This window comes from Callospermophilus lateralis, chromosome 17 (genome assembly GCF_048772815.1).
Source record: "Callospermophilus lateralis isolate mCalLat2 chromosome 17, mCalLat2.hap1, whole genome shotgun sequence".
Lineage (NCBI taxonomy): Eukaryota > Metazoa > Chordata > Mammalia > Rodentia > Sciuridae > Callospermophilus > Callospermophilus lateralis.
Genome location: NC_135321.1, coordinates 69,053,179 through 69,079,813, shown reverse-complemented (window position 1 = coordinate 69,079,813; position 26,635 = coordinate 69,053,179). Strand labels below are relative to the sequence as shown.

The window sequence follows — 26,635 nt, the reverse complement described above, 5'->3', positions numbered from 1 at the left end:
TGGACGCATGTTCTAGCACTGGACAGAGAACCTTCTAGGAACGACCTGCTCCGTGGCTGGATCCTCGTGCCCTGGGACTGGGCTTCGTGGAGGAGCATATGGGGCCTTGACCCACCACCCACTGGTCTGCCCAGCCTCTGGCGCTGGTCCCTTCCCCGCTCTCCACGTGGGCCTCTCTGCCTGCAGGTGTGCTGGACCCACCGTCTCTGCAGTCACTAAAACACAAAATCAGGACATACCATTCTTTCCTGAGACTGTCTTTTTCTTTACCACCTGACGTGAGTGCAGGTGTCCAGCCCACTGGCCAACAGTTAAATGGACTCCCTCCTCACCTCCCTTGGCCCCAACTCCCATCTCCTGAAGCGTCCCCCGCAGAGCTAACTGCCCTGAGCGTCCCCAGAGACCTGAGTGCAGCAGCCAGGGTGAGGAGCAGGTGTGCCAGCCACGTCCTCAATGCTGCCTCGAGAGGCCCCGTGTCCAGGGGACCTCACGGATGCACCCTCCCTCCCCCAGAGGCCTGCTCTGCCAGACCCAGTGCGCGGGGGAGGGCTGCCGGGTGGAAGAGGGCCTCTGGAACCCGGGCTCTGGGCCGGCCACCACCCCTCAGGCAAGAACACCTGCTGGGCTGGCCACGGCCACAGACCCAGTGCCCCGAGGCCCGGCTGAGGACACTACAGGTGAAGGGCACAGAGCAGCTGAAGAAAGCAGAGGCCTGGGGGGGTGTCCTGAGGAAGCCACAGATGAGCTGCCTGAGGGCGGCTCCGTGTCCCTGTGCCCCGGCTCTTGTCTCCCAGGCAGGCAGCCTCCAGGGGAACAGTCTGCCCGAGGGCACCCAGGACCTGGCAGTGGCCACAGAGTCTGGCCATGTCTCCAGAGCAGTGGTCCCATCCGAGAGTCCTTGGGTCCAAGGAGCCAAACCCCTGCACTGGCCATGTCAGCTGCTCGGTACTGACCAGACCTGGCCTGTGGGCTGCCTGGAGAGGAGGCCACAGCGCCCTGTCACCCATGTCACCTGGCCTTGTTGTCCCCCAGCGCTAACGTGCATTGCCAGGTCCAAGGCTACACCCCAGTGACCACACACCCCAGCCTCTCTCCTGGGCCCAGTTCAAAACAAGAAGGGGTTTGAGCCGGGGCTCGGCCTCTGCCAGGGTGCCCAGGAGACCCCGTCCCGAAGCCCTTCCAGCGGTATGGCCACTGCTTCCCCCAGGAGGCCCTGGGCCTCGCCTTCCACAGTGTCCTGCTGGTCGGCTGGAACAAACTCCTTGCTGGCCATCAATCTCCCAGACAGCACCGAGGGTGGGAAAAACCCATAAAGCTCACGTTTGAATAGTGCCCACCAGGCCCTTCCCCTTGTAAACCCCACAACCCAGCTGGAGGCCATGGTCATTGTGCACAGTGACAGTGACCAGGAGGGGTGGAGGCCCTGCCCCCCACCGAGCTCGGCCTCTGGGAACTGCCCTGGGAGGCCCCGGCAGCCCACCCGGACCCCACCCCCACTCCCAGACGTCTGGCGCCTGACCTTGGGCCTGGGCGGCTCTCAGTGCTCTCAGCTTGGTGTCCCCACCTGTGGGGTCCTCCTGGGGGTGGCCCTCGCAGCAGGGCCTGAGATAGCCCACAAGAACATCCCAAGGCTGGCTCCCCACAAAGCCACCGTGCTCTGAAGCCATGTTCCTTCTGGGGACCAGTGTGGAGGCCCCGCCCGCCCACAGCCGAGCACCCAGGCTGTGTGGAAGGTGCTGTGGAAGGTGCTGAGGGGTCAGAGGAGCCTCCTGGCGGGGCCGCCTTGTGCACAGGCTGACCCCGTCCAGGCAGCACCCGCCTCACGGTGGCTCCCTCCACAGCACCGGGAGGATCTTTGATGTCTCTGCTCCAGGTGAGGGCACCTTGCTTGTGCTGTAGACGACTACTTTGATGTTTTGATTTGAAATTCCATTAAAAATAAGTGTTTTTAAATCCTTTAATTCTACAGTAGACGCCACCTTGGGGCATGGGGGCATTTGCTCTTATTGCTTTTCCTGACCCCCGTCTACACTTCCTGTATTCCCAGCATTTCTCCCTGATGTCGCCCAAAGCCTCACAGCCAGGTGGTGGGTGCCATGAGGGGTACGGTCTGCAGTCTGGGTGGTCTGGCGTGACCCTGGACTGGGTGCAGTGGGGACCACGGCCGCTGTGCCAGGCCAGGTCGGATGGCTGCAGAGGGATGGCCAGGGTGAGCTGCTGGGGTGGCAGGCCCAAAGGCTAGGCTTCCCAGACCCTGGGACCTTGGCTGGTTCCAGCCACAGGTTGGCGGTTGGTGCGGCCTGTTTTCGTCCCTGCCAGAGCAGCAGTGGACACTGGCTTGAAAACACCGGTGGCCCCTGGAAAAGAGATGCCGGTGTTGAGAGTGACTGGCCACCAGAAGGCAGGGCCTGCCCAGGAGGAGCATTTCCTTCTCAGGTGGCCTCAGCGGGGCAGGGGTGGACCAGCCAGAACCCTTTGTTCTCCTGGAGGACAGTTGCTCAGCAGTTAACCGATTACTTTGCTCAAAGGACAGGCCCCTCGCTCTCCTGATACACACAGCAACCCCGGGGAACCAAAGCACTGACCGTTCTGGGCTCGAGGGCTGCTCAGGAGCAAAGGGCACTGCCAGGGTGTGGGAGCTGAGGCCACAGGGCCGGAGCCGCAGGGTGCTGCCACCAGCCTGTGACTCGGGACCCCACGTCCAGGTGTGGCCACAGGACTCGCCCCGGGCTTGTGGGCATCTCACAGAGAACACAACTGGCCCTGTCCAGTGCCCAACAGACCCCACCCCTCCATGGCCAGGGGAGCCCTGTGGGGTCAGTGTAGCTTTGTCCTGCTGGATGCTCAAGGCCATAGTGACTCAGGGTTAACCCCACAGGCCCTGGAAGGGAGCTCTGAGTGACAGAGGAGCTGGTGTGTTTCCACTAGACCCGGAGCCGATGGCATCTGGCGGTCCCTGCCCTGGTGGCAGGGAGGGCAGTCCTCTGGTGCACTCTGCCCGGAGGCAGCTGAGCTTCCCGCTTGCTTGCTTAACCCAGTGCCCAGCAGGAGGTGCCACGAGCACCCCAGGGCACCCCAGGAGGCTGTCAGGAAGGTGAGCAGGGGACTCCGCAGATGGGACCCTGCAGGCAGCGTGTGGAGCAGGTGGCACTCAAGGCTTGGGGCTCCCGGCCTCAGGCTGGACTCGCGCCCGGCAGCTGAGTGCAAGCTGGGGTGCCTAGGAGCGCCTGGACACCGAGGCCTCCACATGTCACTGCACAGAGCAGTGCAGAGGCACAAACCCCGAGCCACATGGATGCATGCTCAAATCCGGCTGTGACTTGGACAGTGACTTTGGGGAGGGGTCCATCTCACTCAGGGTCCCTGGCACACCCACACGTTTCTGACCAGGAGGAGAGCTGCCTGCCACCAGTGTGAAGGCCGGCTGCTGGAAGCCCCTGCTGGGTCCTCCTGTCACTGTCGAGGGTCGCACTGGCCATACCTGAAGGGCGCCACCCTCAGCTCCAGAGCCTCTGCCAGGCCCTGCCCTGTGGCTCTCCAGGCTGGAGCTGATGCTGGGGCAGCAGGGAGGGCCCCCTCCCCCTCCCCACGACCCCTCCCCCTCCCCCCGAGACAGGTGGACGAGCGAGTGGGAGCAGGGACAGCACCGTGGGGAGGTGGCTGCAGGCCTGGTGGCGCAGGCTGGGCGCCCATGCCTGGGGGTGCGGAGACCAGCTCTACCCCAGTGCTAGTGTCCACCGAGTGCAGCCTGCGGAGCCCAAGTAGTCACAGTACTTCACGGGCCTCCGTGACCTGGGGAGAGGGACCCACGGCCTTTGCTGCAGCTCAGCTTTGCCTCCGTGGCTTCTGGGAGACAAGACACAGCTTTTGCCTCTTTGAAAAAACAAGACCAAGTTGCTGGGCTGTGGGTCTCCACAGTGGGCTGCAGGTAGGCAGTGCACCCACCTGGTGCAGGCTGCAAGGTGCCATGGGGTGCTCTCCTGGGGTCCCCTCAGCTCTGCCTCAGAGGCCGACCAACACTCGGGGTTCCAAGCGTCCCAGCACCACCTCCTCTCAGTCTCCATGGGAAGCCGTGCTCTTATGCCGACTCAGGCTCAATGATGGCACACAGCAGGTGCCATCGATGTGCAAAGCACACGGAAGAGCCAAGAGCAAGCCCCGAGCAGCTTCAAGGACAAGGGTCACTGGTGCAGAAGGGTGGGATCTGAGGACCAAGGCCTCCTGGCAGGACCCCCAGTCCCGCGGGGTTGGGCAGAACCAACCAGAACCAGGCGCAGCTCAGGTTTGCTCCTCAGCCAGCCCAGCCCAGGATCACATGACCACACCCAAAGCAGCTTTAAAAAACCATCCTTCTCTGAGGGCACCGAGAAGCTCGCTCTCCAGCTTGCCCTTTCAACCTGAACCCTGTGGGGACGAGAAAGGACACTGCCGCAGACCTCTGGGTGCCTCGGTGGACCCCAGACACTGCAGGACAGCCTGGGAGCGGCGTGGGCAGGGCACGATCCTTTCACCCTCAGGCTCCTGCCCTGGAAACAGCTGGGACTAGCTGCGGTGGGAAGGCCCAGAAGAACACGCGGAACCCCTTTTTCTTGTCAATGTATTTTTATTTTTAAACAGTATCAGATTCAGAAGGAAGAGGAACACAAAGACCAAATCCTTCACATTTTATTAATATGCCTAAGATTCTTATCTTGCATTTTTACAAAAAAGTATGAAAAATTTTCGAAGATCGAAATACTAGACACGTCGACAAAACGATCTTCAGAATCTTCCGGGACTCGCCCAGGAGAGGAAGCCAGGGGTGCTGGCCAGGCCCGTGTGCGGAAGATGTGCCTCTCGGGAACCACAGGAACCTCTGGGCGCAGCCACCGGCAGAGAGGCTGTAATCAGCTCTGCCATGTGTCCCAGACCATCCACGGTTGGAAGGCAAGAGGCCCCGAGACCCAGCACTGCCACCTCAAAGGTGGGGACTGTGTCCAAAAGGACCCTCCGCTGCATGGACTCAGCAGAGCCCTGCTCTGGACAGAGGGTGCGGCGAGATGCACGGTGTTGTCGACTGACGGCTTTAGCAGCCCCCAGTCCTTCCTTTGATGTCCAGGGTCAAGGCGATCCTGGTCCCATCAGGGCTGGGAGGAGACGTGTCAGAGAACCTGTGATCTTTCCTGCAAAAGAAATAGCAGTAAAGTTTACTACCCGGTCCCGGGAGGGATTCCTGCTAAAGAGCACCTTTGTGGGCCTCGGCTCTCCGTCTGGAGGACAGGATGAGGCCAGGCCCCATCTGACGCCCCGGGAGTGGTTCACGGTGGCACTGTGCGCCACCCCTGCCCTCACACCTGGCTGTGAAACCCTGTGGGCCGTGCCCGGAGGCTTCCTCCACCAGGCGGACCCCAGGAAGAGCGCTCCCCTCAGACTCGTGTCCACCAGAGGCTTTGGGAAGCCTAAGCTGCCTGGCGAGAGGTGGCCCGGCCTCCCTCACACACACCGGGGCGGTCACAGGCCCTGGCACCAGCCCATCTGCCCTGAGGAGTGGGAGCGCAATCCTTGGGGTCGCCAGCTCCACGATCTACAAACCCCCACACCATGGGAGCACATACAGATGGACACCACGCTGGCCGCTGGGGTCTGCTGCTGGCCGCTCAGGCCCGTGTCCGTGTGAGTGGACGTCCCACCTGGTGTGAGCTGCGGGCACTTACAAACGGGAAGGCTTTTGCTCAAGGGCTCGACTCCTGTTCCTGCTGAACTGAGCCAGTGTGTAAAATGAGAACTGATATCAGCTCAGTAGGCACCGGAGGGCGGGTCCAACTGACAGCCCGGAGAAGCAGTGCCTCGGCTGGAGCTCGCGCCATGTCCACCAGCGGCTGCAAACACAAGAGAGAGTTCACGGCGCCTGCGAAGTGACAACAGAGCCCCCCACAAATGTGACAGTCACAACGTGGCTTCACTGCACGCAGTTGTAGAAGGACAGCGCCTGCGACCTTTGGTACCTGACCCTTGTGGACAGCCTAGCAAGTGGGCAGACGGGTCTGCAGGAGACTGGGCAGCCAGTGCTCTGCCGCAGCCCTGGCAGCGGGCAGAGCGCCCGGGGCAGGGGTCTCCTCCAGGGTCGTGCTCCACACTGGCCGGGCGCTCAGCAGCACTGTCCCCGTCAGCCAGGCCTTGCACAGTGGCTCCGACTCAGCCGCCCGTCTCACCTTCTCTTCAGGTGCAGAACTTAGCCACTGTGAACAAGGCGGAAACCAATCACTGTTCACCATCAGCTAAGCTCTGCACCTCGTCAGAGAGGTCACCGCGGGCAAAGGTAAAGGGCCGGCGAGTGTCTTCCTGGCCGTGGGCGTCTCTGTTCTCCACGCTGCAGACTGAGGGCACTGCAGGTTGGGGCGCAGCCAAGGTCGTGGTTGCGTGGTAATCCCTGGCAATGTGATTTTAATCTTAAGTCACAAATCAGCATGCCAGGAACCCAAGCAGCCAGGGCACTCGAGAGCAGCGCGGTGCAGGCGCTCCCTGGCCGACAGTGCCATCCAGACGCCCAGGGGTTCGCGCCACCCAGCTCGGCACCCAGAGGACCCGGAAGGCCAAGGCAGCTCTGGAACGGGAGGTGGGCGCCCATCGGCCAGCGTGGGCAGAACTCCGCCGGCAGTCCTGCCTGGCTCTCAGCCTCCTGGCTTCTGATTCTCGGAGACATGTGCTTTCTCGCCTCAGATCTAAGTGGCCTGCCCGGGACATTTCTGAGGACCTCTGCCAGGGCAGCAAGGGCTTCCTCGCCGAGGGTGCCACTCGGGTGCAGCCCTGGCTCAGCAGGGCACAGGTGTCTGCTGTGATCCCTGGGTTTGGCTACAAGAGCAGGGACAGGAACAAAAACTGCGCGAAGGGTGGCAGCTCTGGAGCAGGACGACTCCTCGGCCTGCTTAGGGACAAAAATAAATGACGATAACAATGAAGTCACAAGGAGCTAGCACTCGGAGGACTGAAGAGTCACTCAGGAGGCTGAGGCAGAAGAACCAGCGAGCCCAGGCAACTCAGCCAAATCTTGCCTCAAAGAACAAAAAGGCTGGGGATGTAGCTCAGTGGCAGAGCACCAGGTTCAGTCCCCAAATCGGGGGCCACTGGAGAGCTGGCCACGCCACAGCAACTCCTCCTGTGTGGTGCCATGGCTCCAGCAGTGGCTCCTGCTCAGCTCCTACCCTGCCCTGGGGAGCCGGAGCATCTACGTCCCACCATGACACTGTGCGTCCCTCAGTTACTCCTACTGTTCCCTCCTCCTGGAAAGCAGGGCCCAGAGTCTTCTGGAGAGCACAATCCCACTTGAGGAACCTCTCCTCCTCTTCAGTACCAGAGTTCTTACAGGAAAATAAGACATTTAAACAGTCAACAGAAACGGGTTTGGGAAGAGCAAAACAGTGAACTAAATGTCCAGCAAAGCGCTAAGAACCTAGACACCGGATCCTGAGATATTCTTTAAATCACAGAGAAGCTTTAGGACAGGATGGACACTTGAGATCTGGTGCTGTTTTTTAAAAAAGGACACAAAATTAGGCATATTATCCAAAACTCTGAAGACAAATGGTTCTGACTGTTAGAGGAAGAGCACACCTGACCACCAGGACCGCGCTCAGCCCCGGGGTCCCTCAGCTCCGGGGTCCCTCGCTTTAAGAATGCAGACACCCACGTTTGAGACTGCCTGCCAGGAAGGAGAGCTCCCAGGCCACCTCCAGGCATGAGGAACGTGAAAGGCACTTAAGCAGAAACTGCAGCACAGTGAGGGAAGGGAGACAGGGTGGCACTGAGCGAGGTGCAGGCTGTGGGGACCGGGGAGCCTTGTAGAGGAGAAAGCGCGGCAGGCAGAGGATGGATGGCCATGGACTTGGAGAGGACCGGGGCCTCTGCCAGGCTGCCCACGGCAGGCCGTGCCCACCGGAGAGCTGATCTCACAACTCCTGTTCCTATAAACATACAGATCCCACCGGGCCACCACGGTGCCTGTGCTTGCTGTGACCATGCAGCACACGAGGTGCTCAGGGACCCTGGCCTCATCCCCAGCAGGCTCTCTGCCTTGGCTGGAAGTGCCGCCCTGCAAGGCAGCAGGCTGTTGAAACCCTGGGGCACCCTGGTTTGCTGGGCTCCTAGGAGGGGCACGTGGCAGCGCACCTGGGTTCAGTCCCCAAAACCGCAGGACAGATGGAGAAAATCACCTCTTTAGAATAGCATCTGGGCCACCACGTCGGCTGAGGGTCTATCCATCTGCACCTTGGCCAGCTCGAAGCACCTGCGGGCCAGCTGCTGCTGCCGGGCATCCTCGCTCACCATCAGCTCCCCGTACAGGTACACGCCCATGGCCTGTGGGCAGAAGCCACAGTGTCAGAGACTCCTCTGCCAGCCCCGTGCCCTGGGCAGCCATGCTGGCCTCCCCGACAGCGGGGAGCGGTCCTGCGACTCAGCCACAATGCCTGGCTCCTCCCTGTTCTCACCAAAGCTCCATGAGCCCCTCCTATAGCCTCGGTCAACAGATTCTGGTGGCTTCCCTGGTGCCAGCGAGATGGCATCAGCAAAGCTGGGGCGGAGCCGGAGTCCCCACAACGACCTCCGTGGGAACACGGGGGTCTGTCCCAGAGACAGGGGTCCTTCAGGGAGAGTGTCCCGGGTGACTCCTCTTTAAGGCTGTCACGTACCAGGGCAGCAAGGAGCACACCACCCAGCAGCCATGGGCAGGAGGACCTAGTGCCTGTCCCTTCGCCCGCCTGACCACTTCCCACGGTAGCAGACACCGGTGCCCTGTTCTGAAGACGGTGCTGCGGAGACCCCATCTGCACTGCTCCACTCGCTTACAGCTGCCAGCTGCTTCTGCAAGATGGGGCCCTGGGCCTCTGCCCGCTGTACGTCCCACCCCTGGTCACCCCAGGATTCGTTCTGTTGGAGCAAATTAAAAGAAGTGCCGCAAGACAGCACAAGATAAAAACCCAGTGGTCAGGGACTGGAAGGTGCACTTCTGAGAGGCTCCGACAGGAGGCCCTGGCGTGGCGAGGAGCGGGCTTGGGACGCTCTGCGGAGCCACCTTCAGGAAGAGCCAAGGTGCGTGTGCACCTGCCCTTCTGTGCTCCTGCCCATTTTTCCACACGCTCCTGCTCCACTGGGCAAGAGTGACATTTCTTTGCCACAGGTTTTATGCTGCTCTCAGTGGGGTGAGCTGCTCACTCACTGGCCGTGCCCTGGTGAGACCCCACAGAAGTCCTCTTCTCCACACCATGCCCACTCTGCACCCAATGGACAGCGCCTCCATCCCAGTAGCCCACAGCACTGGGCAGGCAGCTGGTTCAGAGGCACTGCTGGGGGGTGGGAGGGGTACAGGGTCCAGTAGGTGCCCAGGGTGGTGATCCCCAGGGTGTCCTACAGGGACATCAGAGGTGGCCAGGGAGAACATCCCCCAACACGTTCGCGGACACACTTCCTGTGACCCCGAGTGCAGTGCCATGACCTTGGCCAGGAGACCTGCAGTACACTTCCTCTGCAGAGAGGTCAGTGGTCCACGGCAGGCCAGACTCCAAGAGCACTTGGGGTGCATACCTCCCTGCCTCAGAGGCACTGCAAGGGGACAGGCTTACGGGGCAAGTGAAACAGGCCGCAGAGCCGCCTGGGCCTGAAGCCTGGGCCTGTGAGAGCTTCGAGGAGCCCTGGCGCTGTGCAGAGGGCGTGGCCGGGACAGGCCAGGCAGGCCGCCCCCTCACCTGGTCCTCCAGAAGGAACCTCTCCACGTGCTTGTGCGCCTGGGCGTGCCTGTGCTTCACCACGAGCTCGCACCACCGGTGGCGGACCTGAAGGAGCAAGAGAAACCCGTAAGCCACAGGTGGACAAGGATGAAGAGCCTCCGCACTGCCCGGGCGGCTCTGCGGCTCAGTGCAAGGTCAACACCTTCTGCCGTAAATTCTGTGTTAGTCCAGTTTATTTTTAGAAGAAAAAATCCAACTGCTGACCGGGAGGGCTGCTGGTCAACTCCAGGGGGGCCAGGGCCTGTGGCGGGTGGTACGTCCTTGGCTGTTTCAGACCCACCGCACGCCGATGACGCCAGGGAGGACTGGGAAGTGAGGCGCACGCTGGGCAGGCCAGGTGCCTCCTGCAGAGCGCTGTCCCTTCCCCGTGGCCACCCTTCCCTGCCCGCAGTTGGCTTGGTTCTCGGCTGCTAGCAGTAACCACAAACTGCGAGGAGGACACCGCTCTCTGAGGTCCCCAAGAGGCCAAGGGCCCCTCTGCATGCATGGGAAGGAGCAGGGCAGGACGTCCTCCACCTGGAAGCCCCAGACGCGTGCTGTCCACATGACTGCTGCCCTGGGCATGGGTGAGCCAACGGGTGCTGTTCCTGTGACAGCTGTGACACTGCAGTTACATCTGCAGGAATCTGCCCATGGCCACGGGCCCCTGGAATCTGCAGGTGCTGTGGTGGCCCCACCCAAGATGCAGGTGGGGCCACCAGGGCCAAGGGCGATCTGTGGCCGGCCCTTCTCTGTTAAGGTCTGTAAACAAGTCAGATTGGCACCTGTTATTTTGCCAGAGAAATGTTAGAGTCTGTAAACAAGTCTGGATGGCGCCTGGCAAAATGCCAGAGGGAGTGGTTTGTGAAGTAACAAAAGCGAGCCATTAAGTGTGGAGATTCCTGATTGGTTGACTGCTGTATCTAGTTTATGCTAATTAAGATAAGCTGTGCAAAATGTATAAATACCTCAGTTGTCCTACAATAAATGGCTCCCTCTCCTGCTGCATCAATGTACACAAGTTATTCGTCACCCCCCCACACCCCCCCCACTCCCCCCGTTATTCTGCTGCAGCCGGACTGCGGCACTTCTCCTCACAGGAGGTTCCACCTAATGCTCAGGCTGCAGGGCCACCCTGCTGCTCCGCACCTGAGCCTTCCACATCACACACACATCTGCTCCCCTACTGCTTTGGCACCAGCCAGAAATGGACGCGATCTGTGGGGGTTTTTCTATGAAGTTTAACATCTCTGCCTCCATTTTGCTGGGAGCGGACCTTCATTTTATTTTATGTGGTGCAGAGAATCGAACCCAGTGCCTCACACGTGCCAGGCAGGTGCTCTGCCCCTGAGCCCCAGCCCGGCCCACAAAGCCTCCTCGCATCACTCTAGGTCCGTGCCGTCGTGACACTTCCTCGAGATTCAGTTGTGGCAATGAACCAGCATTGTGGCTAGAGCCTGCAGGTCACACCGTCACCCACGGACCTGGCTCATCTCTCCTCCCTCTACCATAAGCAGATTCACCAGCTAACAGTTAAGAAGGGATGAAGGAAGGAAAGCTTTCAGGAAGACTCCACCAGGCTACCGGGCACTCCGAGACCAGGTACTGGGCCAGCGCCACCCCCTGAACTTCTGGAGCAGAACCCCTGGGACTGGAGGAGTTTCAGAGGCACAGGGAGATGAGCTGAGGGCCCTGGACCCTCACAGCCAAGGGGAAGCAGGTTGGCGGCAAAATCTCTGCACCTTGGATAAAACGTGCTCTCCTCCGCATCCGGGAAACCCACGGCAGGCCACACGGGGAAGGGCAGCCCACAAGATGCTCTGCACAGAAGGAGCAAGTGGACGAAGCACAGAGGAGGCAGCTCACCACAGTGCCCAAGTCCTGGAAGCCAGTGGGACACGGGCCCACCCAGGGCCACGCCAGTTCAGAGGCCTTGCCCCTTCCCTTCTTCCCCCTCATGGTGCCTCCACGCTCCGTAGACAACCCCGTGGAGGGCCCAGGCGGGTCAGTACAGGCAACACCTGTGCTCAGTCCCAGACCGGGGATCCCTGTTCTGCACCTGTCCTGGGGATTTGGGAAAGGGCCTTGCTTCTCTCGACTGCCAAATGGGAACGAGGGGCATACTAATGACTGGTCCCGATGTGACCTGACCACCTGTGCTTCGCCAGACAGGTGAGCGCAGCACTGGTTTTCAGACTTGGGGACAGAGGGTTCAGCCTCACTTTCCTCTCCATGTTTTCTTGGACTTATTTGCACATACAGGAACCACAAGGCATGAGCTAGGCCCACTTTGGGCAGTGGCAGCCTGTCACCTGTCACAAGGGAGTGGGCCTCCTTCGGGAGGCTCTCCACAGCACAGTGAATCCTGGCTTCCGCTTCTGCTGAGACCCCAGAGGGCAACGCGGCACCCCACAAGGCCAGGCAGCATGCAGCGGCCTTCCTGTCAGCTCTGCCTAGGGCAACAGCGTGCGGGACGAGCTGGCCAGCAGACAGCACCTGCTGGGCAGCATCTGTCCCTTCCCAGGGCTTCTCTGGGAGACAAAGGGCAATCCTCATTCTTCTCTCCAAACTCACAGGCCACTGCCTGCCAGGGGGACTGGGAGCACCCCCGACACACTCCCAGAAGTACCCCAAAGAGACTCCTGGCCCTGGAGACTCTGCGCTGGTGGGAGCAGGCCCCAGCCGGGTGGGGGCCAGGGAAGTAGAGATCACACTGCACACAGAAGCAGGCCATAAGAAACCCAGGTCCCCCCATACATCTGCCTTTTTTAAGTGAAAGACTCAATTAGTTAAATAATGGGGTGGTGGTCAACTTGTCTTTTTTTAACTTCTCTGTCAGATTAAGGATAAGCCACAGGAACCCTGCACACATCTACGCAGACCTGATACCCTGTGGGTCTTCCACAGTCTCTCGTCCTGGGTCCCAGGCTCCCTCTGCAGCACCTGGGGGAGAAAGGCCTCCCGGCAACCCTCCCTGTGTGGCCAGGGTGAAGGGCTGTGCTCACTCAGAGGCTGAGGGCATGCGGGAGGCAGCCGGCCTCACTCCACTAGCCACTGTGCCCTCGTGTACCTAGGAGACGGCATGCTCGGCTGTCCTTGTCCCCTGGGCTGGAGCAGCGGATGGCTCAGCACTCCTCAGGGAGAGACACTGGATGCCTGCCCTGGAGGGCACAGAGGAGCAGCAGTGTGGGCCAGGTGGAGACACTGCCCACCCTGTTGCAGGAAAGGCAGGAAGGAGACTTAAGTTGGACCATCTCGCCCCGCAGGCTGCTCGGGCCACAAGCCCACGCCCAGGCAAAAGAGCTTAACGTCAACCTGGACGGTGGAAAGGGCTGTGGACTGCACTCAGTAATGTTAAGGACTCGCTCCTGCAAGGCTGGAGGAAGCCCCGTCGGCGGCAGAGACGGGGAGTGTGGCTGGGGGGCACTGCACTGTTTGACACCAAGACCCCAAAGTCAACCTGTTTCTGACCTGTGCACACTAGGATTGTTTCTAGATGAAAATAAAACATATTCTAAGTAGATGTTCTTCCTACCCCTGTGCCCACTCAGCCCCTGGTCTGTCCTGTGAGCGGCCACCATACCGGTTCCACACTCAACACAGACAGATGACAGCGTGCGATGCACTGGTTCACACTATTACTAAAAGTGAGTTTACAGAATGTCTTGACTGACCATTCCAGGAGTAGAGAAAGCAACGTGCTGGGTATTCTCCTGCAGCGTAACTTAGCAGACCCAGTGGACATCTGTGACAACAAAGACTAAAAACAACTGCAGTGCCATTGAGACCAGGGCACAGGGTGCTCCGAGGGGCTCTGTGGGCTCCTCTCCAGAGATGGGGTCTCCAGAGCAAACCATGCAGACCTCTCCCTCCGAAGGAGAGCAAAGGGCTTCTTGAGGTGGAGCAACGTACACTCCTGCCTCCGTGGCTGACCACCACGCTGGGTCACCGAGCTTGGGGACAGTGAAAACTGGCGCCGGTGAGGTGTTTGCTGCCCTCAAAGCCAGAGTCTAAGAAGGGGCTGGAGGCAGCTGAGGTCAGGGCTCCACTGCCAGGGACAGCGCTCACTGCCCACTGGCTGAGGGGTGGGAGCTGCTTTTAGAACAGCGGGAATGAGGAGGTCCAAGGTGACAGGGTGACTCGGGCCCAGGTAGATAGTCGCTCTGGGAGGCTCAGAGGCCCTTCGACTAAGAGCGTGGTGGACCTTCTTCATGGGTGTGAAATCCTCTCCACAGCTGCTCATGTGCTGCCACGTTTGTTCCTAGTCATTAACTTGTTAGATGCTTTTGAACGTTGGGGAACTTGGCTCTTTGAATGAATTGCAAACATTCTCTCCCTGTGCCAACCTTCTTCTCCAGTGTGCTTGCTCACGGTGGCTCTGCCTGTGTTCCTGACCGTGTGGAGCCGAGGTCTTTTTCTCCTTACGGCTGCATCTCATGGGGTGTGCACACGTCCAGACCCACCAAACTGTACACTGTAAATATGCCCGCTTTATAGTTCTCCAGTCATCAGTAGACCTGGAAATGCAACGCTCACACAGTGACCAAGGCCCCCAAGTCACTCAGACCCCACCGCGGGAGGCACGGTGGCCCCAGAGGCAGTGCCACCCACAGCGGTAATTGTGGCTCTTTCCTGCTTCACAAGGTCCACTAGGTGCTGGTTCTACAGGATTTAGGAGCAGGGACTCCCAGGACGTCTGGTAGCTGATTAAGTGGCCGGCTGCTCTTGTTGAGGGGGCTGGTGACTTGGGGGAGACTGACAGGGCTAGGTGCCAGGAGGTAAGGGTGCACTATGCAGCTGAGGGGGAGCCTGGGAGCCCGAAGTCCCTAGCAGAAGAGGGCAGGCTGAGGACTGGAGGACCTGGAGCCTCTGGTGGGGGTGAGGCCGGCAGGGGATGGCACTGTCAAGCCACGCCCCAGGGAGTGCCTCAGGGCCTGAGCACCAGCAGTTTCTCCAACCAACTGCAAAGAGCGCTCACTGAGCCTGTCCCCCGCACAGCCAGCCGTATGGAATTTCTGTCCTTTTAAGGTACTTATAAAGATCCAAAAGGCCACACAGGGCTGACTGCTCGTGGCTGAAGCTCGGCACAGGCCGGCTCTTCTATTCCCAGCAGAGATCAGAACACAGGGCCGCCGAGCTGATTGTTCATATCCCTAAACTCAGACTCAGGGCCCAGGTCCCACGACCAAGCGGCACAGCCCATGACAGGCGACTGCTCTGTCCTAGAGCACAGACCATCGACCCGACATGCTCCACCCAGGCCCTTCAATGTGCTCTGAACCAGCGTCCGACCACACTCTGGGGTGAGGGTGTCACCTGTTTTCTGTTGAAGATACTTTTGGCTTTTTGGACCATTTACCACTGGGTGGCAAAGGCCGCCCTGGACAACACCTGAATGAATGGGTACAAGCAGGGACATTCTGGATAAAATGTTATTTTCAAAAAGAGGCTGTGGGCTGTGTTGGCCCACAGGCTCAAGAACACAGATCGTCTGCAGGTGCCAGGATGCGACAGAGGCAGTGGTGAGGTGGTAATTGTTTGCCACCCCTAAACTACTGTCACCATGGTGTCACCAAACACAGAGGTGGGGTCCCTAGGAGTAAGCCAGCTTCAGGATGCCCCACCAGGAAAGCTAGGATCTCTCTGAATGTGGGGCCCAGCTCGCCCTCTGTGGGTGCAATTCCTGCCGTACAAGAGCACGGCTCCGCGTCCTTTCTGAAATGGGTGGCAAGTCTGTCTCTGGCCCCCACCTAAGCACTGAGGAGGGCTCAGATGCAGGTGTGGCCAGGTGTGGGATGGGCACAGCACCGAGAAATGTAGCCTTCAGGGAAAGTCGCCCTCCAAACCCACCTGCCTGGTGCCCCTGGTTCCCAGCTGCTCTGCCACGCGGCACTGCCCTGTGACCCCATGGGCGAGGCCATCCACCAGGCCTCAGCTCCACACCAGCACCTTCGCTGGCCGTGCTCGGTGGTCCTTCACAGCTGAAGAGGCCCTCAAAGGTTTGTGTAGAAGGCCTGCTCCCAACCTGGCCTTGGGTCGATGGGCACAGTATCCTTATCCATTATCCCATGTGGTGCAGAGGATCGAACCCAGTGCCTCACACCTTCAGCTCAGGGAAGAGGTGGGAACCAGTGGAGGTCTTCAGGTCACCGGGAGCAGGCCCAAAGCCAGGGCCAACTAATCATGGAACCTCTGAAACTGTGACCCCCAAATAAACCTTTTCTAAGCGGATCACCTCATCTTAGTATTGTTAAGAGTGACAGAAGACTGGGGCTGGGGCTCAGGGGTAGCGCACCTTCCTTGAAGGTGTGAGGCACTGGGTTCGATCCTCAGCACCACATGGCATAATGGATAAGGATACTGTGCCCATCGACAATTAAAAAAATTAATAAAAAAAGAATGACAGAAAGCTCACACACATATATCACTCAGATTTTTTGAAACTTCAATGTCACTCTTTTCCTTGAAGCTACTTCAAAGAATAAAACTTCTCAGGGCTGGGGATATGGCTCACTAATAGAGTGCTTTTCTAGCACACGAGAGGCCCTGATTTTGATCAAGAGCAGTGGGGGCAAGAAAAAGAAGTCTTTAAATGAGAATTCTTCCCACGGCCTGTTTATTATCTTAGACTAATTTTCCAAAGTGCTTTTCAAGCTTGTAAATATAAGTCTTTTTGAGGCAGAAGGCCGACAAGTTCAAGTTCAAGGCCAGCCTGAACTTGTGAGACACTGTCTCAAAAAAAACAAAACAAACAAAAAAACCCACAACCTTTAAAAAGGGCTGGGGATGTGGCTCATGGTAGGGCCTTTGCCTAGCACGTGAGAGGCCCTGAGTATCAATCCCCAGTGCTGGGAGTGAACCGTTACCCGAAACCCAGCCCAGAGCCAGACCAAAGGGCACCTCAAGTCTTCCCACCAGCCTTCTGACGACTCCAGAAACAGCCTCCAGCTCTGTAACAGGAAGGCTACGCTGAAGCTGGCAGCAGGTGGGACCAGGATGTGTGCTGTGACACTGGATGGCACTGCTGTGGCCCCTCCAGCCACCATGCTCACTAGATGGCCTGACAGGTCCCACCCCCAACTCCCCTTGCCAACCTCAGTGCCCCTCAGTGCCGCAGAGCTGGCTCTCACGGCTCCTCCTACTGCTCTCAAAGGGTCCGGGCCTTCCTCGCTGCTCTCACACACGTATTCGCACCCCATGTGGGTTCGGAGGATCAGGGCCCCATCTCAGTACGCAGGATATAGCGCCTGCTGGATACGCTCTCCCAAACTCAGAGTGCTCTCCAGCCTTGGAGACCAGGGCCCACAGCGGGGAGCCATGAGGTGCTCTGAAGAGTGCCGCCAGCCTGCCCTATCCACCACAGGACGCACTCCCCCTTCTTCTCAGTCCTTTTGATTTTTAAATTTACTGCTGAAGGGGAAAAAAATCTGTCCAGGGAACATGATCTGGGAAGCCCATTAAGCCTCCTTTGGAGTTCCATTTTATATCTGTAAACAGAAGACCAAGGCTCATGGCTTTTTAAGTTAATAAGTCTACACTGCAATAAACAAACCTGCTTTTTCAATTTGTGTCCTTAAATTAGATTTACTTGGCTTTAAGGTGGGTTTACTGCTGGTGAGTGGGGCAGCCTCTGCAGAGTGGCCAGGGCCCAGTGTGGTGGGGGCGTCATCTTGCTCACTGTCATGAGGAAAGACCCAAGAGCGAGAGCCATCTGTCGTGAAATCCTGTCAGCACCTCTGTGTGGGTCCTGCCACTCCTCCATTTCCCTCTCTCCTCAAAGGGCTGCAACCTCAACTTTTTTTTAATAAAGGGAATTAAACCTGACTTCATTTGCTGCTGTGAAGCAGGGTGGGCAGACCCCTGAGCCAGAGTCAGGGAACCACTGGAGCTCCCAGTTGTCTGCACCTTCACTGGAAGAGCCAGAGCTGCAGCAATGAGCAGAGGGCGTCTTGATTGCCACAGGTCCACCCCACTCCACGGGCACACAGGAGCGAGGTGGAGGCCAGGCATGATGACCACTGTCAACACAGACACCGGGCAGGAGGTGGCGGCCCCGGCACTGTGGCTGGGCAGATCCTAGCCCTCTTCCTTTCCCTAAGCCAGGCTATTTTACTTAATGACATTAGCGCTACTAAAAGCAACTGGCCACAAAAAGTCCAATTCTGGAGCCAACGTGGGGGCTCCCCGTTGAGATATGGCAGCCTGCCTTTCTCCTCTACCCAAACTGCCGGCTGAAGGGCCACTAGGCTTTTTTCTTATTGTGTCAACATGCAGACAAGAGGCCTTTGCTGAGAAGGACTGTTGCTACTTGCAGAAACAGTGAGCATGGCCACCTCTCCTGATACGTCACACTCTTACCAGAAAAGGCAGCTGTGACCTATGCTCCCCCCTGACCATGACAAGGCTCTGCAGCACCTCCCAAGGCCTCCTGGAAGACACACCCCCTCCTGCACAGGTCTGGCTAGGTCAGGAAAAGTCATTCCACAGCAAGGAAGAACTGGGCGCAGAGGACAAAGAGCTGGACAGACAGACCAGCCCTTGCCTCCTCTCAAGGATCCACAGAAAGTAGGAGAAAAACCAGTAAAAACAGCTAGACCTGTGTGCTGGTGTCAGTGCCCTGACAACATGAAAGGACCTAATGGTGCAAGGAGGGACATGGTCAGAGCAGATAACCAAGAAGGGGCCGTGTAAAGTGAGGTCTGCAGGGGAAAAGAAGCCAGCCATCAGAGGGGGTCTGCCACACCCGCTCCAGACCCCATGTGCCCACGCAGTGACTCACCCTTCCTTCCTCTCTTCGAAGGGCTACTTCCTCCAATACTTTGCTCTACAGCAGCCAGAGAAATAGACCCTTAAAAACACAAGACCATGCTGTGGACAATAACTACCCTGGCTCTCAGTGCTCTGCCACTTCAGACACCCGGCGCCTGCAGCCTCACCTGTCGGGGCAGCCCCTGTCTCCCGGGGCCGCATCAAGAAAGAAGCAGATGCTGACTGCTACAGAAATGAGGATCACGGAAGATTCTGAGGAGGTGAGGAAGGCGGCGCAAGTGTGAACTGTCAAGGGCTTCTTGGTACTGAGTTCCAGGGCGATCTGCAGGGACCTGTGCTCCCGACCATGAAACACGGATTGTGGGTAAGGAATAAAAACACTGTGGAAACAAAGCAAAACAAGACTAAGAGCTAAAACTGTGAAACCCTTAGAAGAAAATACAGACGAAAGTCATCATGACCTTGGGCAAGGCGAGAGTTTCCTTAGATTTGACACCAAAAGCATAAGCATCAGAAGAAAAAGTAAACCAGACTCACCGACAAGTTAGAACTTCAGGACAATAACGGGAAAGTGCAGAGACGACCCACAGAGCGAGAAGACGATTCTAAAGCAAATCACAGCAGATAAGGGACTTCTACTGGATTTCCTATTTTAATGCAATAATAAACAATTTAAAAATGAGCCGAAGGTCTGACCGGATGTTCTTTAAAGAAGATGCACAGACGGTCAACAAGTACCCTGGAACATGTTCCGCCCCATTAGTCAACAGGAAAAGGCAAATGAAAACCACAACCAAGTGTCGTTCACGTCCCAGAGGACACCTGGAGTAAAACAGAGACACTAGGCAGTGTTGACGAGGACGTGGAGAAATGGGAGCCTGACTGCAGTCAGTGGAGGTGAGGGTGCACCGCGGACGGCCACTGGGGGAAAGTCCTTCCTCAAAAGGGCTGGAGTGCCCACGTGACCACATGACTCGGCAACTTCACTCTTGGGAGCACACTGAGCAGGGAGGATGCGTGTCCACACGAGCTCCTACACACATGTCCACAGCAGCAGCATCACATACAGCGTCTCAACAGTGGGAACAACCTAAACAAACGTCCGCCAACTGATGAGAGGATAAACAAAGTTGGTCACCGTGATAAAAAATACCTGGGGTCTGGGGTGCAGCTCCATGGTAGGGTTTGGCTCCCAGCACCCAAAGGGGGTAGGAGTACTAACGTGTGCTACAAAAGACTGTGATCCCTGAAAACAGGGTGCTACGTGAAAGGAAGCCACGCACTGTATGCGGTTCCATGGTGTGGAGATCTGGATCTGGAAAGTCGACAGTGTGGAAAGACGGGAGGCGAGGGGGCTGGGAGGACAGCTACAGGGTGCTGGTTCTTTACGGATCGGTGAAATGTTCTGCCAAGCAACTGGTGATGTTTGTACAACTCTGTGACTAAAACCACTCAATTATACACTTCAAATGGGTGAGCTATATGGTCTGAATCGTATCTCAAAAAATGGTACTAAAACCACGCCACGGCCAGCCAAGCTGAGGCAGGCTTTTGGGGTGCTCTTCTACACAATCTCTTCCTGAAAAAGCACCCCAGAGAGCCAGGGAGCAGGAAGGCCCAGCTCTGGGGAGTGGGATTCTGGCTGATGGTTCCCCAGTGCCTGGGGGTTTACTGTGCCTAGCCTGGCATCTGCTTCCACCCAGAGATGGGCACTACCAGATGGTCCACGGAGCACAGCTCCATGCAGTTCGAAGTTGGGTAGAAGTAACATGCGGCCTAAGTAGCCTCAAATTCGTTTCTGGTGCACCCCCCGCCCTCAGCCTCTGCAAGCAGCCCAGGCACGGAGGGCTCCATTCAGCACACTGCTCCTGCTGGGGCTGCCTGCGCATGGGCACAGCTCCCTCTCCAGCTGTGCCGCAAGGTCCCTACGCCCACCCTCACGTGCCAGGCTGCCATGGTCCCACAGAGCCAGGAAAGGCACCAAGAACCAGAAAGACACGTGGGGAACTGTTGGTGATGTGAGCCTCTGTTTTAGGGCATTTAAAGTCCACTTTACATTTGAATATAACTCAACTTAGAATTGTGAAGGAAGACAATATTAACCGTCAACTGTATGGTTTTTGGTGTGGATCTCTGAACAGAAATCTAATAAAAACAATGTAAACGACTGAGCTCTAAAGAACCCAGCAGCAGCACCACCACTACCACCACTACCACAGAAACCGTGTTCTGATCACACTGGAGACTTCTGGAAATAAAACCAATGAGAGATAAGCTGGCTTCCGGCTGCCTTGCAGGAAGCAAACCAGGGCAGTGCAAACCTCCCCATTTTTTTTTTTCAGAAAAATTGCTGAGACAAGGTGGGGGGGTACACATAGAGAAAGAGTAGATAATGTCCTGAAATTATCTGTAAGATTGAAGTAGCTGCTAAATACTGTGAAGGAAGCAAGGAGCAGGTCACTACCTAAGTGACCAGGACAGGAGGTGCAAACCCCGGCAGGGCCTGAGGACTCTGCAGGGAACCACTCATCAGCCGCTGCCTCTTTCTTACCAAGTCCTACAATAATGATGTGAAAGGCCCTTTCAAGAAAAATAAACCAGGTTGTGTTGCCTATGGCTTGTTCTGTTCTTTACCTTCATCATTTAACAATTTCATTAGCCACGACACACTGTGACAACTCTTGGTTAATAAAACACAGTCCCTTGCCTCGGGTATGACAGAGAAATAATAATCTAAAAGATGTTAATTTTTTTTACCTTTGTCATTTTAGATGAGCCTTAAAAAAACCCCACAAAATCCCCTCTTGCAATATGACTGGGTGGCTCTATTTGCTATGGATTTTCCACAACAAAGTTCCAAGGGCATAGAACTGGGCATCAAAGAAAAGGAAGACGCTGAGAGGAGGGAATGTTCCAGAACACTGATTAGATGTCTCACCAACCAAATAACACCAAGAAAAAATACACAATCATAACTAAAGAACTACCTAAGAACTCTGTTCCTTTCCCCACTGAAAGGGGCACATGGTCTCAGAGGAAGATGGGTCCACAGCAGCTCAGGAGCACAGCTCCACCCCCCTTTTCTCCACACCCACCTGCTGACCCTCTAGAACAAGAGGTGTGAGGCCGCGTCAGAGACGGCCAGACTCCTGCAGGTGCCCTCCTGGCTCTGGGTGCTGCTGGGGACGGAACCACAGCCGCACATGTGCTAAGTAAGTGTTCTGCCACCGAGAGACACCCCTGCCCTACCTTGGCGTTCTTCAGAACAGACATGAAGTCATACTATCTCTAGCCCCATTCTGAAATTCAGATTGGCACTGGGCCTCCTGGTCTGAGCCTGAATCTGACTCCACAGGGGTCCAGAAGCAGAGATGCTTGTACCTGCAGAGGGGCTCTGATCTAGGAGCTGTGAGGTGCAAGAGGCAAGTGTCAACCTGCCTTCCGGGAGCTTCCTGAGAGCTGGCCCCTCAGACTGAACCCTGCAAAGCCACTCCACTAAGTGTCACTCCACACTGTGACTCTCCTCCATGGTCTGTGGGTTTCTGCTCAAGGTGAAAACCTGATTCAAGGGGCTTCATTCTGTGATGGTGCTGGTAACATGAGCTAGCTGGCTTGGTGGTGAGGCCTGGCCCGCTGGACCCAGGGCAGCCAGCAGGAGAGAGAGGAGGCAGAGGAAGAGGGTGGCAGCTGTGGGTCTCTGGGGATGAGAGATGGGCTGGGGCTCTGCACTGTTCCTACTGAAAGGACTGCAGTGGGGGACACAGTGGGTGCTGAGCCTCCGTCACAGGAGCAGTGTCCACAGAGCTGTAGCTTCTGCCTTCCTCCTTAGGCCATTCAGGTTCTGCACTAAGGCAGATGGAGGAGGAAGCGAGTCTGAGGTCAGTCCACTGCAGAACATTTTGAGATGGAAACAGGCTCAAGCCTCGAGCCTCCCACTGAGTAAGGCAGAAACTTCCTGTTCACAGCCAGGGTGGCAGGAAAAGGTGACAGGGAAGAAAGGGAAACAGGAGCTGTGGGGCTGTCAGGACAGACCCTCCCAGCACCCTGCAGCCCCAAGGAGGGAAGGAGGCCCAGCACTGAAGGGAGGGAGGGAAGGAGGGCAGGGGGCCCAGCACTGAAGGGAGGGAGGGAGGGAGGGAAGGGGGCCCAGCACTGACGGGAGGGAAGGAGGGCAGGAGGCCCAGCACTGAAAGGCATGCACAGAGTCCCAACTAGAGATGGTTCTGGAACCTTCTGCCATGCTTCCAGAAGTCTGCTGGTCAAGTGCACTGATTCACAGGAAATACACTCTGGCCCAGATGCAATCCAAGAGGAAGCAGGAGTGCCGTCAGACCCTGGGCCGCGAGTCCTCCCCGCTGTGGCACCTGCTTTCCAGGCAACAGTGAGTTCTCTCCACATACTGAAGCACAACCACCCTGCCGGCCACAGGAGGCAGAGGCGCAGGGCCGCTGAGAAAGCCAGCAAGGGCTCTTCAGCCACAGCCACGTGGGAAAGGGCCTGTGAGCTGGTGTCTGTCCATTCCCAGTCAACCTTGAAGTGTCCTTTTCAGACAAGAATGCGACAGGTGCTGGCGGGGTTCCCCTGCACTCCTGGTAAAACAGGTTTGTCCTTCTCTGCCAAGCTGCTCTCTCCTCCACGTGAAACCCCCGTGCTTTCGCCTCTCCCAAGGTTAGCTTCCCGGGACCCTGTAAGAGCGGCAATGGGCTCAAGATGGCCTTCCATGTTGTCAGCCACCCCTGCAATCATGCCACTCACTGTAGCCAACCGTCAGGCCCACTGTTAGAGGAGAGTTTTAGAAATTTCCCAATCCGTGGCTTCACAATGGGCAGTGGTTCTAACTGGGAGACTCTGCCCACCAAAAGGGCATTGGCAACACCTAGAGACACTTCCAAGTGCCCCAGCGGGGGAAGGGAGGGACCTGCTACTGGCAGTTCATGGGCAGAGAAGCCAGGGGCGCTGACCAGTGCACAGAACGGCCCTCCGTGAAGATTCACCCAGTCCCAGATGTCAACAATGCTGAAGCGGAAAACCTGGATTTAGCCACTAAGCCCCAGACCAGGAATTCTGTGGCCACATGCAGAGTGACTCCAACAGCAGGGTCGCTATTAGGAGTAACTGCGGACAGAATCCATAGCTAACAACTGGGCATATGGTTTTTCCTCCCTCTTACTCTATGCTCGTCCTCACTTAAAAGGCACAATAGAGCCGACATCAGTGTTGTTTCAGTTAAATCACAAACTATCGTTTCAGACCAGATGAGAAAATGTCACGGAAACCAGGGGTATGTCAGCTGGGGGTGTGGCTCAGAAGAGCAGGAGCAGAGCATAGGAAAGGTCCTGGGTTCATTCCCAGCGGAGGCCACCCGCCTAAAACACAGAAACAAAGCACGCGCACCCACGTGTCCTTAGGGCCCGCCTAGACGTGTTCTCGCCTGGTGTTAACAGTCCTGTGAAGAGGTACTCACAGCTCCATCTTAATCCTAGGAAATCAAGGCACAGGAACCTCGCCCAGAGTCCCCAAGGGCGGGATTAGGAGAGCAGTAAAAACCCTGAAGTCGGCTGGGGATGTGGCTCAAGCGGTAGCGCGCTCGCCTGGCATGCGTGCGGCCCGGGTTTGATCCTCAGATCCTCAGCACCACATACAAACAAAGATGTTGTGTCCGCTGAGAACTAATAAATAAATATTAAAAAATTTAAAAAACCCTGAAGTCATCCCATATAGCATTTTCCAAACTGTGGCCTGTGATCCATCAGGAACCATAAACTCATTTTATGTCACAATGTAGATTTTTAAAAGAAAATGAAAGAGGACAAAAAAAAAAAAAAAAAGATAGTTTCATGAAATTTTTCCAGTTGGCAGTGGTAAAAAACAAACCTCCACCAAATCTTGTGAGCAAGGTTGAGGCACTGGTGTGCTGAGGAGGGAGCAGGACTGGGAGGGGTGATGTGTCTGTGCTGCCTACGGTGGGCTCTGGGGCCCAAGCCTAGCTCACTGCAGAGCCCAGCGGTCAGCCAGCAGCAGGTGCATGGCCTGTGAGTCTGGAGTCTAAGTACACAGGAGCAGAACCATCCTCCCCTCCCTGTGGGGCCGTGAAGGGAAACTAGAACCCTCTTACTCCCATCTACTCCAGGTGGCCTCTTCCTTTAGCCAAGAGCATGTCCCCCAGTTCAGTGAGGAGACGAACTGAAGCTGGCCTCTCTCCAAAATTGATTTTCTGAAACACAGTGTGGATCTTCATGACTAGTGGCTACCTTCTATCTAGCCCAGACAAGATGGTGAACTGCTGCCTCTTCAAAAACAATGCTGGCAGATGCCGTTGCACAAGGCATTCCCCGCAGTTTGAGGTGCTCAGTACAGTCTGTGGAGCCACAATGACTACGTGACAGTTGGGCGGAACCCTACGGGGGAAAGAGGTCATAGAAAACTCCATGGAACTCACTTAAAAGACTTGATAAAACAGACAGAAAATTCACTATTAAAAAGAGATCTTGAAAAACACTTTTTGATCTAGCCGAGTATATTTTTAATCTTTTTTGAGCAGTGCATTAAATAACTGCAGACAAGGCACTTCTATGGAGTAAATTTCCCTTTGACCCATGGTCCTTCCAAAGGAACCTGGCAGGAGACTGGCAGTTCTGTGACTCCATCATGCAACACGCGGTTGACTCCCATCCTCACCTGCACTTTCCAGACGGAGAAATGCAAAGGTGTCCTGCCTGTGCCCCACCTGCAGAGGCAACGTGTCCCAGCAGCCTGTTCCTCCACCCTCCTCCTCACATCAGCCCTCAGGGCTGTTCCTTCACAGTTCTGGACACACAGGGTCACCTCCTCAGAGCTGACTTCGTATTCACACAACACAGGATCTGGGCACAGGGAGGGCAGGGTGTGTACCCTGAGACAGTATTTCCCCAGCCCCGACATAGCAACATCTGCCTCTCAGGAATTCTTATTCTGTGACGATGACTGGGATAGGGGCAACCCAACTACTAGGACTACACGAGGAGCTCAGAATAAGCTTCTCATGGGCCGGCACCGCTCCCCACACCCAGGAGGAGGGAGGGGCAGCCAAGCAGCCAGCTGCCTCAGAGCCCCGACTAGCCTAGGGCATCAGGACTGTCTCCCAGTCATTTCCTTCCCAGTCCCAGGCAAGAGCACACCACCTGAAGGACAGCCTGGGGACCAATAGGAGAACAATGTGCTCTGCAAGGAGGGGCCTGAGCAGCTACAGCGCAGCAGCCAGAGGAAGGGCAGGGAGCCTTTCCACACATCTTGGGAACAGGGGACATGCCCAGTCCGAGTAGGGAGAGAAATGCTCCTGGGTCACAGCACCCCTGCTTTGAGAGACCCTTCATCAGTGTGACCTCTCTCAGGACGGCTCATTCAACGTGATGGTCCTGTGGCAGCACCCTAGGTAGAGCGTCAGGGCTCTCCAGGCCCCAGTCCTGCTGGAAACTCTTCAGGAAGCCCCCCACAGGGACATCCAGAACACAGTCTGATGTGCCCATCTCTCGGGCCATCTTTCACATGTTGCTACCTAGTCCACCTTTAAAAGCCCTGGTAGCCCTTTACAGGACAACTCCTGCTTATAAAATTCTCCTGGCTGCTCCACCAAGGAACAAGTCTGTCTCTCCTGAGATGTCTATCCCTTAAGATAAAGGCAGCTGACTGGGTAACTAGTTCCTGCTACTCAGCGTCATGAAAGATCCATTTAGCTAATAAAATTCCTACAAAACACTGTGGATATCCAAAATCTTGTTGCTTTTCTTGTTCGAGTGACATTGCATGGAGACTTCACAGTAAGATAAGTGTCCGTGCAACTGACTATGTGCCAGGACCAAGGGCCTGGGCTGGAGGCACTGGTAGAGTGAGACCCCAAATGCACACAGTGGCCACAAGGTCCCTGACCTCAACCGTGCAGGCCCTGGCACGTGGTTCAACACACAGGCCAACTCAGTCCTCAGCGAGGAAGAGTGTATATAGATATTATGCTTTCAAATAGCTTTAAAAAATAAGAAAGGGAGAAAAATAACAGCCATTTGAATGTGATGATCTTGTGGGTCTATAGTTTAATTGGCACAAAGCCATATCTGTTTGCTTACGTTGTTTAAACTGCTTTCATGCAACAC

At 56.7% G+C, this 26,635-nt stretch overlaps 1 protein-coding gene across 6 annotated transcripts in view; it reads right to left on the bottom strand.

Annotated features, from left to right (window-relative positions):
* Window positions 1-4,988: 4,988 nt before the first annotated feature.
* Aopep (aminopeptidase O (putative)) overlaps window positions 4,989-26,635 on the bottom strand; it is a 304,665-nt gene continuing 283,018 nt past the window's right edge. For 5 of the 6 annotated variants that reach the window (XM_076837045.1, XM_076837048.1, XM_076837047.1 and 2 more), the window contains 3 exons: window positions 9,720-9,806; window positions 8,190-8,334; window positions 4,989-5,162 (listed from right to left, as the gene is read on the bottom strand). In XM_076837045.1, coding sequence (XP_076693160.1) covers window positions 8,194-8,334; window positions 9,720-9,806 — 228 coding nt within the window. In that variant the 3' untranslated portion in view covers window positions 4,989-5,162; window positions 8,190-8,193. Of the gene's footprint in view, window positions 5,163-5,694; window positions 5,859-8,189; window positions 8,335-9,719; window positions 9,807-26,635 lie in introns of those variants that run through there. The other variant, XM_076837046.1, reaches the window with a different exon arrangement.